The sequence below is a fragment of the Lepus europaeus genome, chromosome 18 (assembly GCF_033115175.1).
Source record: "Lepus europaeus isolate LE1 chromosome 18, mLepTim1.pri, whole genome shotgun sequence".
In the NCBI taxonomy this organism is placed as follows: Eukaryota; Metazoa; Chordata; class Mammalia; order Lagomorpha; family Leporidae; genus Lepus; species Lepus europaeus.
This window is the reverse complement of record NC_084844.1, coordinates 36,729,712-36,748,696: the sequence shown is the minus strand read 5'-3', so window position 1 is coordinate 36,748,696 and position 18,985 is coordinate 36,729,712. Positions and strand designations below refer to the sequence as shown.

Below are 18,985 nucleotides of genomic sequence, written 5' to 3'. Positions count from 1 at the left end.
ATATTTTATGATATGTTAAGAACACTATTTTTTTAAACAAGGCACTTGTCAAAGTTGTAATATATAGCAGATAGCAGAAAGAAAAATTTAAAACACAACTGCTGATATTATTACAACAACCATCATTATTACCTCTAATCTTATGTAGGATTTTTATTTGTCAGGCACTAGGCTAAGTGCTTCACATATTTTATGCATTTGCTTCCCATTAACAGCCTTATTAAAATAGATATTAATTCCAGTATTCATATGCAGACACTGAATTACAGAAAGGACAACTAATTTGTTCAAGGTCATATAGAAAGTGGCAGGATCAGGACTCCAGCATAAGTTTGTGTTCACTATGATTACCTAATGTTGGTTTCTCATAGTAATAGTTACTGCTTATTTAATATGTATTCTGTGCAGATGTATTAAATCACTTAACATGTATCAACTCATTTAATCCTCAGATCACCCTATGAGAGAGCTTACTATTATTCTCATTTTAAAGACCGGATTGTCAGGGCTGGCGCTGTGGCATAGCGGGTAAAGCCACTACCTGCAGTACTGGCATCCCATATGGGCGCCGGTTCAAGTCCAGGCAGCTCCACTTCCGATCCAGCTCTTTGCTATGGCCTGGGAAAGTAGTAGAAGATGGCCCAAGTCCTTGGGCCCCTACACCCGTGGAGGAGACCCAGAAGAAGCTCCTGGCTTCGGATCGGCACAGCTCTGGCCATTGCGGCCATCTGGGGAGTGAACCAGCAGATGGAAGACCTCTCTCTCTGCCTTTCCTCTCTCTGTGTAACTCTGACTTTAAATAAATAAATAAATCTTTTAAAAAAAGAAGCTGGGTGGCAATACTAACAGTTATCAATTAAAAAAAAAAAAAAGACCAGATTGTCACTTTTAAAAAATATTATTTGTGGAGCAGACAGTAAGATTCCAATTGGGATATCCATATTCCCATATCAGAGTGCCTGGATTGGAGTCTGGCTCCAGCCCCACAGTTTCAACTTCCCAGTGGTGCAGATCTTGGGAGCAGCAGGTGCAAAATAATTGGGTTGCTGTTACCCCTGTGGGAGACCTGGATTGAGCTCTAGGCTCCTGGCTTCAGACTGGCCCAGCCCTACCTGTTGCAGGCATTTGGAGTGAGCCAGCAGATGTTAGCTCTTTCTCTCTCTTCTTTCTTCCCAACTTCCCTCCCTTTGTCTCTCTTATCATTTATTTAGTAAAAAATGCTTTCCTAATTATTTTTAAAATATTAATTTTATTTATTTGAAAAACACAGTTATAGTGAGAGGTAGAGACAGAGAGAGAGAGGTCTGCCATCCGCTGGCCCACTTCCCAGATGGCTGCAACAGCCAGAGCTGTGCCGATCCGAAGCCAGGAGCCAGGAGCTTCCTCCGGGTCTCCCACATGGGTGTAGGGGCCCAAGGACTTGGGCCATCTTCTACTGCTTTTCCAGGCCACAGCAGAGAGCTGGATTGGAAGTGGAGCAGCCAGGACTAGAACCGGTACCCAGATGGGATGCTGGTGCTTCAGGCCAGGGCTTTAACCCACTGCGCCACAGCGCTGGCCCCGAATGCTTTTCTAATTAATACACATCCTCAGAAAAGATTGCTGTTATTCTACTTACATTCCTACCCTACCCACCCGCCATTTTATTAAACAAGTTGCCATAGTTCTCTGTCACCTTCCCCTCCACAGGAACAGATACTCTTCCGAGGTTTTGTAACAATTAACCTTTATATTAAAGTAGATTTTAGAGTCAGCATTTGTCAGACACACACTGTATTAAGAACATAGAATGGGGAGAGGAACATGTAAATGCCTGCCTGTCTACATCTCCATTATTATTCTCCTCTCTCTTTCTCTTTTTTTTAAAAGATTTACTTATTTATTTGAAAGTCAGAGTTACACAGAGAGAGGAGAGGCACAGAGAGAGAGAGAGAGAGATCTTTCATCCCATGGTTCACTTTCCAATTGGTCGCAATGGCTGGAGCTGCATAGATCCAAAGCCAGGAGCCAGGAGCTTCTTCCAGGTCTCCCACATGGGTGCAGGGGCCCAAGCACTTGAGCCATCCTCTACTGCTATCCCAGGCCACAGTAGGGAGCTAGATTGGAAGTGGAGCAGCCAGATCTCAAACTGGTGCCCATAAGGGATGCTGGCGCTTCAGGCCAGGGCGTTAACCCACTGTGCCACAGCATCGGCCCCTCCCCTAATTCTTTTAATGTAAAAAAGTATCACAGCAAGCAAGAATAACATAGGCATGGTCTTATATTGTCTGTTTATAAACAATATGTTGTTAATTACAAGACTTAATCATACTCCTACATAAAACAAAAAGTAAAACATCTAACAAAACTACATTATGCTTTGAATCTGTTCTCAGTCATAGATTAATAACCACTCATTCTAAGGCCAAACTAAGAATATAAAGAGCAAACAGTCTTTCAAAATAAAGACTGATGTTTTTCCACCAATGTTCTCCTCTTCTACCTATACTCAGCATCATTATTTACCTACAGGTTCCTTGAAGTTGTTTGTCTACTTTTATTCCTTCAGAAAAACTAAACTCCATGCTTCCCAATTACAGTATTTTTACAAGTGAAAACACACTATTGAACTCTGCAAAAGAGAAGAGTAACAAGGAAGCATGGTGATAAAGTAAAACATCTAATATCAACATTCTGATATGAAGTGATAGAAAAGAATACAGGAAAATACAAATTATTAGATTTTTGGCACTCAAAATCACTTGGCAAATGACAACAAGCTTATCAATAAGCCAACTGTGTCAAGTGACTCTCAAGAAGGAAACACTCGCTTCCTGGCATTACTTTCAGTTTTCTAATTCTGCGAAGAAAATTCCACATTTTAAATAAGACTCTATAATATTCAAGAATGGGAATTTCTTCAATTCTTTCTTTGGAACAATGGCAAACTGTCTATTAGCAATTCTGAGCTCTCACATTAGTTCCAATACTAGTTTTCTTGAATAGGAGACTGACACTTCTTATGCAAGGGCCTTCAACATTTTGATGGAAAAGGTAAACTGCTTTGAGAGAACACAGGCTTTAAAGCCAGTCCTTAGATTTGACCCTAGATCTTCCACATGAAACGAAATATTCAGGACATTGTTTCTCTCAGTAACAGGTCCCTCACAGGAAAAACAGGTATAATATCACCTTCAGGGATGCTGAAAGAATTAAATGAGATGTGAGGGGTATGACATATACAGGCAGTTCCATGCCCAATATGACCTTTGTCACAGTGCTGTTGCAAGGGAAGAATCTTACACGGAAGTGTAAGCACAGAGCCTAGCCCATGGCAAGTATAATATACAGATTCCCTTCCTTTCCCTACAAATCTGTATCTATACTGCAGTATTTTATTATTGGCTACTAGTTACACAAAGCCTGATGGGGATCAAAATCGTATGAAATAATGTAGATAAACAGAATGGAACTCACGTATTTGACATATTCTTTCCACTGCTGCCACCACTGCATAGAGATGATAAACCAATTGTGTCCTGGCTGCAGACCGTACCTGCTCTCTCGTTCTAACCATCCTCTGTATATAAAAAAAAAAAAAAAAAAAAAACCATGCATCAAATGATGTACAAAACACATGACAACATCTACAAATAACATTAGAAGTTTTACAAAGGAATAAAACATGAAACATGTCGATATACTCAGGAGATTGCCACATTGATAAGCCAATTTCAAGATTACTATCAAGCATCTTAACGATGTCAACAGTCACCAAAATCCAGTTTTAGATCATTTAGAATACATCAGTTACTGCAGAGAGATCTGCTGTACCCATTTTTAGTCCGTCCCTGTTACCACCCTCAGCCTTCAGAAACAACTCATCTATTTCTCCTCACTGATTTGCATTTTCTAAACTATTCAGATCCATGGAATGATACGAAGCATGGTGTTTTATATCCAGTCTTTTTTATTTTGCATGTTTGTGGAGGACACTTATGTTGTAGCATCTATCAGTAGTTTGTGTTTTATCACTGACCAATGTCCCACTCTACATATGTACCACATTTTGTTTGTCTGGACAACAGGCTAATGAACATTTAAAACTAGTAAACCAATGCCTGAAGTGGCTGCACAATTTAAAATTCATATAGCAATGTATGAGTGCTTTTTACAACAGTCTATTTCTTTTTAAAAAGATTTTATTTATTTGAGAGGTAGAGTAACAGACAGTGAGAGGAAAAGACAGAGAGAAAGGTCTTCCATCTGTTGGTTCACTCACTAAATGGCCACAATGGCTGGACCTGAGCTGATCCAAAGCCAGGAGCCAGGAGCTTCTTCCATGCAGGGACACAAGCACTTGGATCATCTTCTACTGTTTTCCCAGGCTGTGGCAGAGAGCTGGATTGGAAGTGGAGCAGCCGGGACTAGAATCAGTGCTCATATGAGATGCTGGTGCCGCAGGCAGAGGATTAATCTACTGCGCCACAGTCCCGGTCCCTACAACACAATCTTGCCAACAATTATACTGTCAGTCTGTCTTACTACCAATTTAGTAAGTGTGAAGAACTGTCCAACTGTGATTTTTTAAAGAAATATTTACAAGTCATATAATAGGAAATTCATGACTTAAAAGCATACAATTCAGTGGCACTTATTACATTCAAAATGTGCAGCCATATCCTTTAAGTTCTCAAACATTTTCTTTCTCTCTCTCTTTTTTTTAATTTGACAGGTAGAGTTGTAGACAGTGACAAAGAGACAGAAAGAAAGGTCTTCCTTCTTTTGGTTCACTCCCCTAATGACTGCTGTGGCTGGTGCTATGCCAATCCGAAGCCAGGAGCCGGGTGCTTCCTCCTGGTCTCCCATGCGGGTGCAGGGACCCAAGCACTTGGGCCATCCTCCTCTGCCCTCCCAGGCCACAGCAGAGAGCTGGACTGGAAGAGGAGTAACCGGGACGAGTACCTGGTGCCCCAACCGGGACCAGAACCTGGGATGCCAGCGCCGCAGGTGGAGGATTAGCCAAGTGAGCCACGGTGTTGGCCTCTCAAACATTTTCATACATGTCAATTAAAGCCATCTATTAAACAATTATTCCAAATTATACATTTCCCCCAGCCCATGACTCCTACCTACCTTCATTGTATACCTATTCTGGATACTGCAAATAAATTTAATAGTGTGAGGCTGGCATTGTGGCATAGTGGGTAGAGCTGCTGCCTGTGATGCCGGCATCCCACATGGGTTCTGGTTTGAGTCCTGGGTGTTCCACTTCTTATCTAGCTCCCTGTTAACACACCGGGGAAAGCAGCAGCAGATGGCCCAAGTGCTTGGGCTTCTGCACCCACATGGAAAACCCAAAGGAAGCTCCTGGATCCTGGTTTAAGCATGACTCAGTCCTGGGCCATTGTGGCTGTTTGGGGAGTAAACCAGTGGATGCAAGATCTCTTTGTCCCTCCCTCGCCTCTGTATTCTGCCTTTCAAATAAATAAAAAATAAATCTTAAAAAAAAAAAGTTAAAAATCATCAATAATCCCCTCCCAAAATGTAATAACGTACATGTGACATTTATTCATTTGTTATCTGAAAGGCAGAGTGACAGAGAGGGAGAGACAGAGAGATATCTTCCCTATACTGGTTTACTCCCCAAACAGCTGCCAACATTCAGGGCTAGGCCAGGCCAAAGCAAGGAGCCAGGAACTCCACTCTGCCACATGAGTGGAAGGGTCCCAAGAACTTGGGCTACCATCTGCTGCTTCCCAGGTACATAAGCAGGCAGCTGGATCGGAAGTGGAGTGGTCAGGACTCAAACCAGCACTCCAGTATGGGATGTCGACATTCCATTTGGCAGTTTAAACTGCTACACCACAATGCTGGCCCCAACATAGATTAACCTTTTATATCTGGTTTCTTTTACTTAGCATGCTTGTGAGTTTTATCTAGGTTGTAGCATATATTTGTACTTTGTTCCTTTTTTAAAAAATAATTGTTAGAAATAAAAATTTAGTATTTGCGGGGCCTGTAGTAGACAGTATTTTAAAAGAGCTATTTATTTATTTAAGAGGCAGAGAGACACACACACACACACACAGAGAGAGAGAGAGAGAGAGAGAGAGAGCACATGCTCCTACCCACTAACTTACTCCCCAAATGCTTCCAATGACTAAGGGGCTACAGACAGAAGCCAGGGATTCAATTTAGGTCTCTCAAATAGATGGCAGGAACCCAATTACTTGAGCTGTCACTGCTGCCTCTCAGAGTTCATATAAGGAGAAAGCTGGAATTGGCAGCCAGCATCAGAAGTCAAACCCAGGCTTCCTATGTGGGATGTGGACCATATCCTAATTAGCATTTTAACCACTAGTCAAATGGCTGTTCCTTCATCCCTTCCTCTGGGTATATATTCCATGGCCTGTGTGCACCACGGCTTACTTATCCATTCACCCACTGATGATCATGCAGACTGCTTCCAACTTTTGGCTATTGTGAATAAGTGGTGCTATGAACACTGTATAAAAGTATTTACCTGTTTTCAAATCTTTCAATTATGTACCTAGAGTGGAATTGCTGGTTGATGTGGTAATTCTTCTTTTTTTTAATATTTTTACTTTTTATTAGAAAGGCAGAGGCAGGGCCGGTGCTGTGGCTCACTAGGCTAATCCTCCGCCTGCGGCGCCGGCACACCGGGTTCTAGTCCCGGTTGGGGCACCGGATTCTGTCCCGGTTGCCCCTCTTCCAGGCCAGCTCTCTGCTGTGGCCAGGGAGTGCAGTGGAGGATGGCCCAAGTGCTTGGGCCCTGCACCCAATGGGAGACCAGGAGAAGCACCTGGCTCCTGCCATCGGATCAGCGCGGTGCGCCGGCTGCAGCGCGCCAACCACGGCGGCCATTGGAGGGTGAACCAACGGCAAAGGAAGACCTTTCTCTCTGTCTCTCTCTCTCACTGTTAAAGGCAGAGGCAGAGAGAGAGAGATAGAGAGGTCTTCATCTGCTGGTTCACTCTCCAAATGGTCAAAATGGCAGGAGCTGGGCCTTTATCTGAAGCCAAGAGCCAGGAGCTTCTTCTGGGTCTCCCATAAGGGTGCAGGGGCCCAAGGACTTGGACCATCATCCACTGCTTTCCCAGGCCATAGCAGAGAGCTGGACTGGAAGTGGAACAGCCAGGACTCAAACCAGCACCCATATGGGATGCTGGCACCGAAGGTGGCAGCTTTATCTGCTACACCACAGTGCTGGCTCAATGTGGAAATTCTGTGTTGAGTAACTATCAAACTCTTCCCTGGAGTGTCTGCACCATTTGACATTTCCATTAGCAACACAGGAGAGATAAGGTTAACTCCGGAAAACAGATTTCTCCCCTCTTCAGGCACATGAGTGTCTTTCCTAATTCATTTCTTTGTAAAGTATAATATTCTTTCTTATATGTGGTTTGTTAAGTCTTTTCATTTCATTTGTTCAGCTAGTATTTTGACAGAGATTTTCAAGAAAGGTAAAAATGTACAGGTGATAGAAATCAAGACTGTCTTTCAGAATGGCTCTGTGCTGGGACATCCCTTCAACGCTTGTCCAAGCTGTTTGAACTCTGCCTCAACCTCTCCTTTCTGCATGTCCTTAGTCTAGCCATCAGCCAGAAGTAAAAGCTTTAGGGTCTTGTCAGGTCTCTTCTGAGTGTGCATCTTGCTCTAGCCATGTGCAAGACACTAAATCTCTTAGTATACAAGTGTGCTGCTGAATGCTAATTTCCCAAGGAAATCTCTTAGCTTTCCCTCCCAGACTTCCAGAACTTTTTACGCCTCCATACATAATCTTTTGTATTAAGAAGCTATAGGTTATTCATTTGCCTTATAGTATTTTTGAGTAATGTATCTGCTTTTCTAGCCTGAGTTAAGTGTAGCAGAGACAATCACCTTGTGTCAGTTCTTAGGATAGCCCCAGACTGGTTAGCACACACACAACCTCTTTATGAACATGTGGAAACAAGGGACCAGGGGCTCAGACTGGCAATCTCGGCTCCATCTTCCAGACTACCACTGAGCTATGCAAGAACAACTATAAATGCCACACTGAGCTTAATTTTTTTTTAAATTAGCAATTGCTTGGTTGCTGTAAAGCTTTCTCTTCAAGAGTTTCAACAAAAATGTGCTGTGCTTCTCAGTTTCATCTGAGATGTGCTCTTAGAGTTACCTACTACACAATTTTCACTGAGTCATTTCTCTGTGCTTTTAATTTGCCTTCCCTGGAGATGCAGCTGGGCCTCTTTTCACACTCTTATTACCCATTCAGATATGTTGAATGAGACGTCTATTCAGTCGTTTTGCACATTTTAAGTTAGATTTTTAGTTTCTTAGTATGTTAAGCTTTTTTATAAATTCTTGAAATAAGTCCTTTATCTAATACATGATTTGCAATTTTTTTTTTTTTTTGGACAGGCAGAGTTAGACAGTGAGAGAGAGACAGAGAGAAAGGTCTTCCTTTTTCCGTTGGTTTACCCCCTAAATGGTCGCCATGGCCGTGCACTGCACCAATTGCACCAATCCAAAGCCAGGAGCCAGGTGCTTCCTTATGGTCTCCCATGCAGGTGCAGGGCCCAAGCACTTGGGCCATCCTCCACTGCCTTCCCAGGCCACAGCAGAGAGTTGGACTGGAAGCGGAGCAACCGGGACAGAACCGGCTCCTCAACCAGGACTAGAACCTGGAATGCCTGCGTCGCAGGCGGAGGATTAGCCAAGTGAGCCGTAGCACCGCCCACATGATTTGAAAATATTTTCTCCCAGGCTGTGGCTTCTTCATTTTCTAAATGAAGTTTTTAAATTTTTCTAAGCCCAATTTGTATTTTTTTTTCACTTACAAATTGTGCTTTTGGTATTATATCTAAGAAATTTCCTAATTCTAAGAAACAAAGATTTTCTACGTTTTTGTTTTCTGGAAGTGCTATAGTCTTAGTTCTTATGATTATGGGATCCATTTTGGGTACATTTTTTAGCATAGTGTGGGTAATGGTCTAAATGGATCTGTTTGCATGTAGATATCCAATCATCACTGCAATTTTTTTTGAAAAGGATATACTTTATTCAATTTTCTTGGTAACTTCGTAGAAAATCAATCAACTAATAACACAAAGCTTCCCTTCAGAACTGTCACTTAATTAAGTTTGATTGTTCTGTATGCCCTTATATCAGTACTTGATTAAAATGTAAGCTTATGGCAAATTTTGAAATCAGAGAAGTGCAAGTCTTAAGTTTTCTATTCTTTAAAATTGCTTAAGCTTGGGGCCAGCATTGTAGCATAGCGGGTAAAGCCACCACTTGTGATACTGACATCCCACATGGGCACTGGTTCGAACCTCGGCCACTCCACTTGGAATCCAGTCCTTGCTAATGGCCTTGGAAAAGCAGTGGAACGTGGCCCAAGTGCTTGGGCCTCTGCTAAATACGTGGGAGACCCAGATGATGCTCCTGGCTCCTGGCTTTGGCTTGGCCCGGCCCTAGCTGCTGTGCCCATCTGGGGAGTGAACCAGCAGATGGAAGATCTCTCTCTGATTTTCATATAATCATATAATTTTCACATAATCAAATAAATCCTTTTTTTTTAGAATCTAGCCTACAATCTTGGCCTTTAAAGAATTTATTTACATGTTTATTTATTTGTCTGAGAGGCAGGAGCCAAAGCTGGGAACTGATATCCTAGAACATAATACAAGTCTCCCACATAGGTGGCTGGAACTCAATTGCTTGAGTCAATTGCCTTTGAGGGTTGTCATTGAATGAGAGTATAATCCATTTATATCTAAGTTAATTACTTACATGGATTTATGGCTATCATTTTAGTTGCTTTCTGTTTATCTCAAATCTCCTAATTTGTTACTATATTCCTCTATTTCTTTTTCTCATCATTATGTGATATATATTGTTTTGCTAGATATTTCAGTCAGTTTAAGTCTGCTTCCAGCCACTTCAAGTGAATTTTTTAAAAGATTCATTTGTTGGCTGGCGCCGCGGCTCACTAGGCTAATCCTACGACGCCGGCACTCCGGGTTCTAGTCTGGGTCGAGGCGCCAGATTCTGTCCCGGTTGCTCTTTGCTGTGGCCCAGGAAGGCAGTGGAGGACGGCCCAGGTCCTTGGGCCCTGCACCCACTTGGGAGACCATGAGGAAGCACCTGGCTCCTGGCTTTGGATTGGCGCAGGCGCAGCACACTGGCCGTAGCGGCCATTTCGGGGGTGAACCAACGGAAGGAAGACCTTTCTCTCTGTCTCTCTCTCACTGTCTAACTCTGCCTGTCAAATGAAAACAAAAAGATTTATTTGTTTATTTGACAGGCAGAGAGAGAGAGAGAGAGAGAGAGATCTTCCATTTGCTGGTTCACACTCCCCAGATGGCTGCAATGGCTAGAGCTGGGCCGATCCAAAGCCAAGAACGCTTCTTACTGGTCTCCCACGTGGATGTAGGGGCCCAAGTATTGGGCCATCTTCCACTGCTTTCTCAGGTCATTAGCAGGGAACTGGACTGGAAGTGGAGCAACTGGGTCTTGAACCAGTGCCCATATGGGATGCCAGGGCCTGAGGTGGAGGCTTAACCTACCATGTCACGGCATTGGCCACCAAGTGAAAATTTTTTTTACTTTTAAAAAAGGATGTACTTATTTATTTGAAAGGCAGAGGGATAGAGAGAAAGTGATAGAAAAAGAGCACTTCCACTCATTGGTTCATTTCTTAAATGGACAGAATGGTTGTGGCTGGATCAGGTCGAACCCAGGCACCCAGGACTCCATCTTGGTCTCCCACATGGGTGGCAGGGGCCCAAGTACTTAGGTCATCTTCCACTGCTCTCCCAGGCACATTAGCAAGGGGCTGAATTGGAAGCAGAGTGGCAAGAACTCGAACCAGCCCTCTTGATATGGGATGCTGGTGTTGCAGGTGGCAGCTTAATCCGCTAGGTCACAATGCTGCTCCCCTCCCCCCTGATTTTTTTGTACTTAGGTAGTTTAGAAATCATTGGAGATTATTTGGTACCCTTTCTAAGAGGCACTGAAGTCTTTGTAGGGTAAGTCCAACATTTGGGTCTACCTCAGAGATAGTTTCCCTATTAACTGGTTTTTGTTTTTTCTCTTTATATGGGCCAGAATTTCAGGTTCATTCCATGAATCATAATATTTTCTTGCATAAAACTGGACACATTTGAGTTGATGATATACTTCAGCAACTCTGGATTCTAATACTCCTGTGTTTTCGTTTTTGTTGTTTTGACTTCCTGGACTAATACTGTACAGTGTATCTCTCTCTAAGCATGGTATCTTGCAGTGGGAGGCTGCTCAGTTTCTTTTTTTTTTTTTTTTTTCATTTTTATTTATTTGAAAGGGAGAGAGGCAGAGATAGATGGGAAAGCATTTTCTAACCACTAGTTCTCTCCCTGAAAGCCTGCAACAGACGGGGCTGAACCAAGCCAAAGCCAAGTGACTGGAACTCAATCAGATTTTCTACATGAGCTGCATGGACTCAACTATGTAAGCTAACACCTGCTGCTTCCAAGGGTGCATATTAGCAGGAAGCTGGAATCAGGAGCAGAGCTGGGACTGGAATCCAGGCACTTCGATGTGGGCATCCCAACTGACATCTTAACCACCATGCCAAATACTTACCTATTTTTTGTTTTAATATATTTTTATATTTATTTTTAAACCTAGGTTTCTTGAACATGAGTATAATTTACTGATCAGCCAGTGACTGCCAAGGTTGTGCAGAAACACCTAGAGCCAGTAACACTTCTAACCTTTCATGAGGGCTGATCTGTGGATAGTTTTAGGAATACACTCAAAGTTCAAGGAGCTATAAATCTTTCCAGACTTTTGCTTTCTGAAAGCCTTCACATTCCAGTGCACTAAGAACAGATAGTTAAAGCCAACTTCAGTACTTCCTGAGTTTTGTACATGCAAAGCAGCACTACAGATCATTACTTGTCCCCTTCATCCCTGTTAGACACCTGACTGATCTGCTTGCTGCTTCCCGTAACTAGTATCTCAACTCACGCTGCTGCTCTCAAGCCTATCCTCATCATTTGCCATCATGACCTTACTTTTTCCAATAACCTTGTGCAGGCCTCTATCCCTGCTCTGGTCAAAATCAAGTGAATCCTTCTGGCCTGAACTGGTAGAACTTTGCTGGATAGGTGGGTACAGAACAACCCTAGGGATAAACTGCCATGTACTTCAGTGTTCTTATCAAGGGCTGGTAGTTGGGGGCCAATGCTGTGGTGCATTGGGTAAAGCTGCACCTGTAGTGCCAACATCCCATATGGGCACTGTTCTGAGTTCTGGCTGCTCCATTTCCAACCCAGGTCCCCACTAATGCGCCTGGGAAGGCAGCGGAGGATGGCCCAAGTGCTTGGGCTCCTGCACCCACATGGGAAAACCAGAAGAAGCTCCTGGCTGCTGGCTTCAGATGGGCCCAACTCTGGTCATTGTGGCCATTTGGGCACATTGTGGCAGATGGAAGATCTCTCTCTTCTCTCTCTCTCTTTCTCTGTGACTCTGCCTTTCAAATAAATAATTTTTTTTTTTTTTAAAAAGGGTTAGCTGGCACCGTGGCTCAACAGGCTAATCCTCCGCCTAGCGGCGCTGGCACACCAGGTTCTAGTCCCAGTCGGGGCACCGGATTCTGTCCCGGTTGCCCCTCTTCCAGGCCAGCTCTCTGCTATGGCCCGGGAGTGCAGTGGAGGATGGCCCAAGTCCTTGGGCCCTGCACCCACATGGGAGACCAGGAGAGGCACCTGGCTCCTGCCTTCGGATTAGCGCGGTGCGCTGGCTGCGGCGGCCATTGGAGGGTGAACCAACAGCAAAGGAAGACCTTTCTCTCTGTCTCTCTCACTTCTCTCACTGTCCACTCTGCCTGTCAAAAAAAAAAAAAAGTTACTGGTTTTTCTTGAATAAATGCTTCTCAATTTACTATACCCAACTGGCCTTTTTTTCAGAGTCTTGAAATGGTTTTTGTGGTCCAGTTTTATAGTTGTTTTGGGCAGACAGGATTTGCTGAGCTCTTCAGTCACTCCAGAAATCATGATACTTGTTCTCCAAAACAGTGTAGTGACTTTGAAGTTAGAAACAACTATTTCACCTGACAGCATATGCATCAACCAGCCAAGCAGATTTTTGTAAGTAAAACAGAGGCAAAACAAAACTTAAAAAACAAAAACCTCAAAAATGAAACCAACCGATTATAACCAATGACTTTAAATTCAGATATATTAAAAAATAAAAGATTACAAAAAGCAAGTTACAGTTGGTGTTTCTAATAAAAAGGATCCCAAAATTATTTTTGTCATTTCCATGCCGTTTCAGGCAAATATCTTAATTTTTCTGAATCTCAGTTCTGTCTTTTAAAAAATGGATGACACTAAATTCAAGCAGTTATTCTGAGGACTAGATGAAATGATGCAAGTGGAAGCACTTTACAAAGAATAAACTTCTATAAAAACATAAGATTTTGTCAGCATTACTTTTTTGAAATAAGGATGCAATGAAGAGCTGGAAAATAAGCCAAAAAATGTAAGTACTGACTAAACAGCATTCATTCTCTCTATGCTAAGTTATAGTAACTTCAGAATATCTTATTACACCATGGAATTATATTTGTTATAAGGAAAAAAGTCACTGTAAGAATGTAAAAGACTTTAAGTGTTTTCTTATATTATCCCCTTTGTCAATATATTTTAAATGTTATTTTTACGTAACACAAAAATTAGAGAAAACCAAGACAACATTCTCAAGAACACATTAAAAGTATGAAGAGGCTATCTTCTGAATATGAAAATTAAAAAGGCTACATGACACTATAGTTTTTGATGATAGTAATATTTTAACAAAGAAATTCTGCTTAATCTTCTTTAAGAAATAACCACTTCAAAACTTGGATAATATACATCAACTAATTCAAGTCCTTTAAAAAATTATTTACTTATTTTCACTTATTTAAAAGGCAGAGAGTCAGAGACAGACATCTTCCACCTGCTGATTTACTCTCCGAACGCCTGTAACCAGCTGGACCTGGGTGGAGCTAGGAGCCCAGAACTCATTTCAGCTCTCACATGTGAGCAGTAGGAACTAAATTACTTGAGCCATCACTGCTGCTTTGGAGGGTGCCCATTAGCAGGAAATTGAAATAGGAAGTGGAGCATGGACTTGAACCCAGGCACCAAGAGGGGAAGCAGCTTAATAACTGTGCTAACTCCCTATCCACCTACCTCTCAACTAATCTAAACCTTAATTGGCATTGGTGAATACATAATCCTGTTCTCAGGTATGCCAACCAATTATATTTCAGCAAACTGCCTTCTACCTAGAAGTCCCAACCCAAAGAAACTACTGAAGAATTTGTATGTGCAATACTTTTAAGAAGAAGTTAAATGACAAGGAACATAGATATGAGAGTTTATTCACACAAATGCTTAGTACAATGGTAATACCACAAGGCAATGAAAAATACTCAAGGTACTAAAAACTGAACAGCTATACATGGGATAGGCATTTTTATATTACCAAGATATTTCACTGAGAGTAATTTATCCTAAGTAAATCCATAAGCAAAAGCATTTTAGACTATTACAAAACTGTTCCAATATGCTTAAAGAAAAATAGGAAAAACAGAAGATGATTAGGGTTACCAGTCAATTACTTAAAGGCTTTTACTGATCAAAATCACATTATATGACCTGAAGTGAAAGCAGAAGCACGAAATCAAATGATAGTTCAGAATATTCCTATTTATGGGAAAGTTTTACAAACACCCTTGTGGGCATAAATATAAGTGGGTATGTGAATATAAAACTGGTCCACAGCAATTATCTGCAAATACAGAAATTATGAACTTTTTTTGCTTAGCTCTATTTTCTATTTTTATTGTTTTTACAATAAACGAGTGACTTTTATACCAAGATAAATGGCTTCTTTTTATCTTATAAAATATTTTTATTTCAGAAATTAAACTTGGTATTCCGTGTAATTCCAAATTAATCCTATCCCTTGGCTAGGAAGGTATTTTTAACAAATATATTTCAATCCACAACTCTTTGGGAAACAGTGTTTCACTAGGATTACTTTAAAATGGGACATGCTACTGTTTAGTTATAAATATAATTCAGGTTGTTAGAAATTTCAACTATTTAATGAAAAATACATATTGAAAGCACAAAATTTACCTAATAATTTGTCCTTCTTCTTCTGGAGTAGCTGGTCTTAAACCAAGAACTATGTGACAAACCTAGGGAACAAAATCGTAAATCAAACTTTATTGACTACTGCCAACGTTTAGACTGCATAATATTTCACATTCTTGTGATGAATTCTATTAAAAACATTTTTACGTATTTATTTGAAAGGAAGAGTGATAGAGAGCCAGAGATGAGTGAGCAAGCTAGAGAGAGAGAGAGAGAGATCGAGAGAGAGAGAGATCTTCAAATCTCTGTTTTGTGTCCCAAATGGCTGCATTGGCAGCAGTGGGCCAGGCCCAAGGCCAGGGTGTAGGAACTTCAAGATGTGGATCTCCCGTGTGGATGGCAGGGGCCCAAGCACAAGGGCCATCTTCTGCTTTCCCAGGCATATTAGCAGGGAGCTGTATCAGAAGTGGATCAGCCAGGACTCTAAAGTGAGTGGGATGCTGGCGTCACAGGCTGAGGCTTAATTCCCCCAGGTTGGGACTCAAAGCATCCAACTGATGGCTTAACTCACCGCACCACAATTGATGAATTACTGATGATTCGTCTAGGCAAAATTTAATTTCAAGTATTTGTGTGGTTTAGAAAAACTTTTTTTTTTTTTTTTTAATTTGAAAGGCAGAGAGAAAGGGAGATAGGTATCTTCCATCTGCTGGTTTACTCCCCAAATTCTCACAACTGAAACTGGACCAGACCAAAGCCAGGAGCTCATGGAACCCAGCTCTCCCACACAGGTGGTAGGGCACCAAGTATTTGAGTCATCACTTATTACCTCCAAGGGTGTGCATCAGCAGGAAGCTGGAATCAAAAGTGAACCTAAGGAGTGGCACTGTGGTACACTGTGGTACACTGTGGTACACTGTGGGCTAAGCTGCTGCCTGCAATGCTGGCATCCCATATGGGTGCCAGCTTGAGTTCCACTGTTCCACTTCTAATCCAGCACCCTGCTTCCTCCTCTATCTTCAGGGTTAGCAAAGACACACCTTTGAGTTAATTCTTCCAACACTCTCTCCTCTTCCCTTTTCTCCCTCTCCTCTGATGATGGTTGGGAAAGGTTCTCCACTTTCACTGAACCAGTGATCACACTCAGCCCCCAGGATAATCCAGGCTAACTTTTCTGTCTCTTGAGTTCTTAACCCAAGATGGATGCAAAGTTCTTTTTGTCATGTAAGAAGACACACTCACTGGTTCTGGGGATCAGGGTCTGAATATCTTGGGGGAGGTGCAGCATTATTCTGTCTACTTCTTTCCTTAACATTTGATATTTTTTGACAAATGTACAAGAGAGAAGACTCTGATGATGTTTCAATGCTTGAGATGGTACCTTGGGACAGTTTTAAGGATAGTTTTATTGTCACCTGTATTTGCTAATTTTTTGTGTGTGTGTGAAGTGATAAGTTTTTTTTTTTTTAAGATTTATTTATTTATTTGAAAGTCAGAGTTACATGGAGAGAAGAGAAGTAGAGAGGGAGAGGGAGAGGGAGAGAGAGAGAGGGAGAGGGAGAGAGAGGGAGAGAAGGGAGAGAGAGAGGAGAGAGAGGGAGAGGTCTTTCATCCTCCAAATCACTCTCCAATTGGCTGCAACGACCAGAGCTGCACCAATCCAAAGCCAGGAGCCAGGAGTTTCTTCCAGGCTTCCCACGCAGGTGCAGGGGCCCAAGGACTTGGGCCATCTTCTACTGCTTTCCCAGGCCATAGCAGAGAGCTGGATTGGAAGTGGAGCAGTCGGGTCTCGAACAGGCATCCATATGGGATGCCAGTGCTTGGCCCCAGTGATAAGGTTTTAATGGGGATACAGCATCCATCAGAATAGAAGGGATAAGGAAGAGAGTGCTCAGTCACTCAGACTGGGGAAGAGGGAGGTTACATGGTTGAATGAAAAGAAGACACCTGGGCAGGCCAGGCTGGGTGGCTCAGCAGAGAGCAGAGGGCTGAGCTCACCTATCTTTGTTTAGACTCCCTTTTTTAAGGGAATCTGCTTACCCAGCATCCCCTTGCCACCAGAACAAAGAATGGGGAGTCTTAGCTGAAGGATTTGTTGAGTGAAAATTAGCAAATTCCTTCCCACATTTGTTGGCAGAGTAGAGGGGGCTTCCCTTAGGGCATCTTTATCAGGTCAGGTAACCCATTTGGTCCTGAGGAGAAAATTCTCCTGGGAGCTTTCCTTGGGGCAAGAGGTGGGACCACCTGGAAGGTTATCAGAGAATTCTCCAAAAATTCACTGAGATCTTTGCAAATATTGCAGGAGCATAATTCAACCCGCAGTATCACTGAATTTACCAGCTAACTCTAGTAAGTTTAAGATAGAACATAAAACAACTCAGCAGAACTGTCTGTAGACTCATTTTAATTGAATGTATATTTCAAAACACATTAGAAGATATGATAAAGCAAGTATAGCAAAATGTACTAATAGATTTAGGGGGTGGATGTGTGGCTGTAAACTGGAAAAACCTTTTTCATAATAAAATCTTGGAAACACAGGTCCATATAAGCACATCTCAAGTACATGTTTGTTTATAAGTCAGAGTTACAGAAAAATAACACCTTTCCACATCCGTAAGAATGAGAAGATAGGAAGGGAAACACCAAAACTCAAAATGCCAGTGTTTGTGACAGTGACAAGACTCAGACACAAACTTAAGTGATCAAAAGGTTTTCATACTGTGTATTTAACAAAGCAGTTTCAAAAATAGCAAATGTAAAATAGCCTACAAAACCCAATAACACAGATATTATTTTGAATGATAGAAAAAGAACTGACCAATTTTCTTGTTACAAAGCAAGTCAGTTGTGTTTATATGAAGATCTATATTATCTTCCCATATATTTCAAAGCCATCAACATGAATCCCTGCTGAAAACTGTCACTGACAGTAAAGCAACCAATGGGGGCAGGTGCTGTGATGCAGCTGGGTAATGCCCTGGCCTGAAGCGCCAGCATCCCATGTAGGCGCTGGTTTGAGACCCAGCTGCTCTACTTCTGATCCAGCTCTCTGCTGTGGCCTGGGAAAGCAATGGAGGATGGCCCAAGTCCTTGGGCTCCTGCACCCACATGGGAGACCTGGAAGAAGCTCCTGGCTCCTGGCTTCAGATTGGCACAGCTCTGGCCGTTGCAGCCAATTGGGGAGTGAACCGGCGATGGAAGACCTCTCTCTTTTTCTCCCTCCCTCCCTCCCTCTCTCTGCCTCTCCTCTCTCTGTGTAACTCTTTCAAATAAATAAATAAATCTTAAAAAAAAAAAAAAGTAAAGCAACCAATGGACAAGAATGGATGGTATAAAACTTATCAGATTAGCTGTTAGGAAGAGACCAATTTCTATTTATTCTAACACAGCTGTGTTGTAGACAAATTATTCTTCATTTAAAATGGAAGATCATGATAAATAAAATGAGAAAATATAAATTATTTTTAAAAATCAGAGTAAGGAATTAGTCTAACTAGAAAAACACTTATAAACTGGCAAGCTTGATGAGCTGATAACTCCTGGTAGCTCTTCTTCCTTCTTAATCTTTCTTAGATCTTCCAAAGAATAAATGTTAAGACACACCCTTGCAGCTAAGAAAATATCCTAACTAGAGACAATATACTTTGAGAAACTTATAATTACTTACTTATTTCCCAGTTTTCTATTCATAACTGCCTTACTTATTAGGAAGGGCTTTAAAGATTACAATGAAGCAAAATAACAGTTACAGCTTTGGCAATTTAAATTACCCTCTGTATGCTTACATGCTGTCCTATCATGAGTTATATGAAGACAAGTATAATCTACATTCTGTTTTCCTAGTTTCTATATCACAATGT

The 18,985-nt window shown here is 41.8% G+C and overlaps 1 protein-coding gene across 1 annotated transcript in view; it reads right to left on the bottom strand.

Moving 5' to 3' along the window:
- The window catches only part of USP32 (ubiquitin specific peptidase 32), a 230,454-nt gene that overhangs the window by 63,785 nt on the left and 147,684 nt on the right, over positions 1 to 18,985 (bottom strand). Inside the window, exons 11-12 of the mRNA XM_062215840.1 lie at positions 15,165 to 15,226; positions 3,457 to 3,559 (exon numbers count right to left, since the gene is read on the bottom strand). Coding sequence (XP_062071824.1) covers positions 3,457 to 3,559; positions 15,165 to 15,226 — 165 coding nt within the window. The remainder of the gene's footprint in view (positions 1 to 3,456; positions 3,560 to 15,164; positions 15,227 to 18,985) is intronic.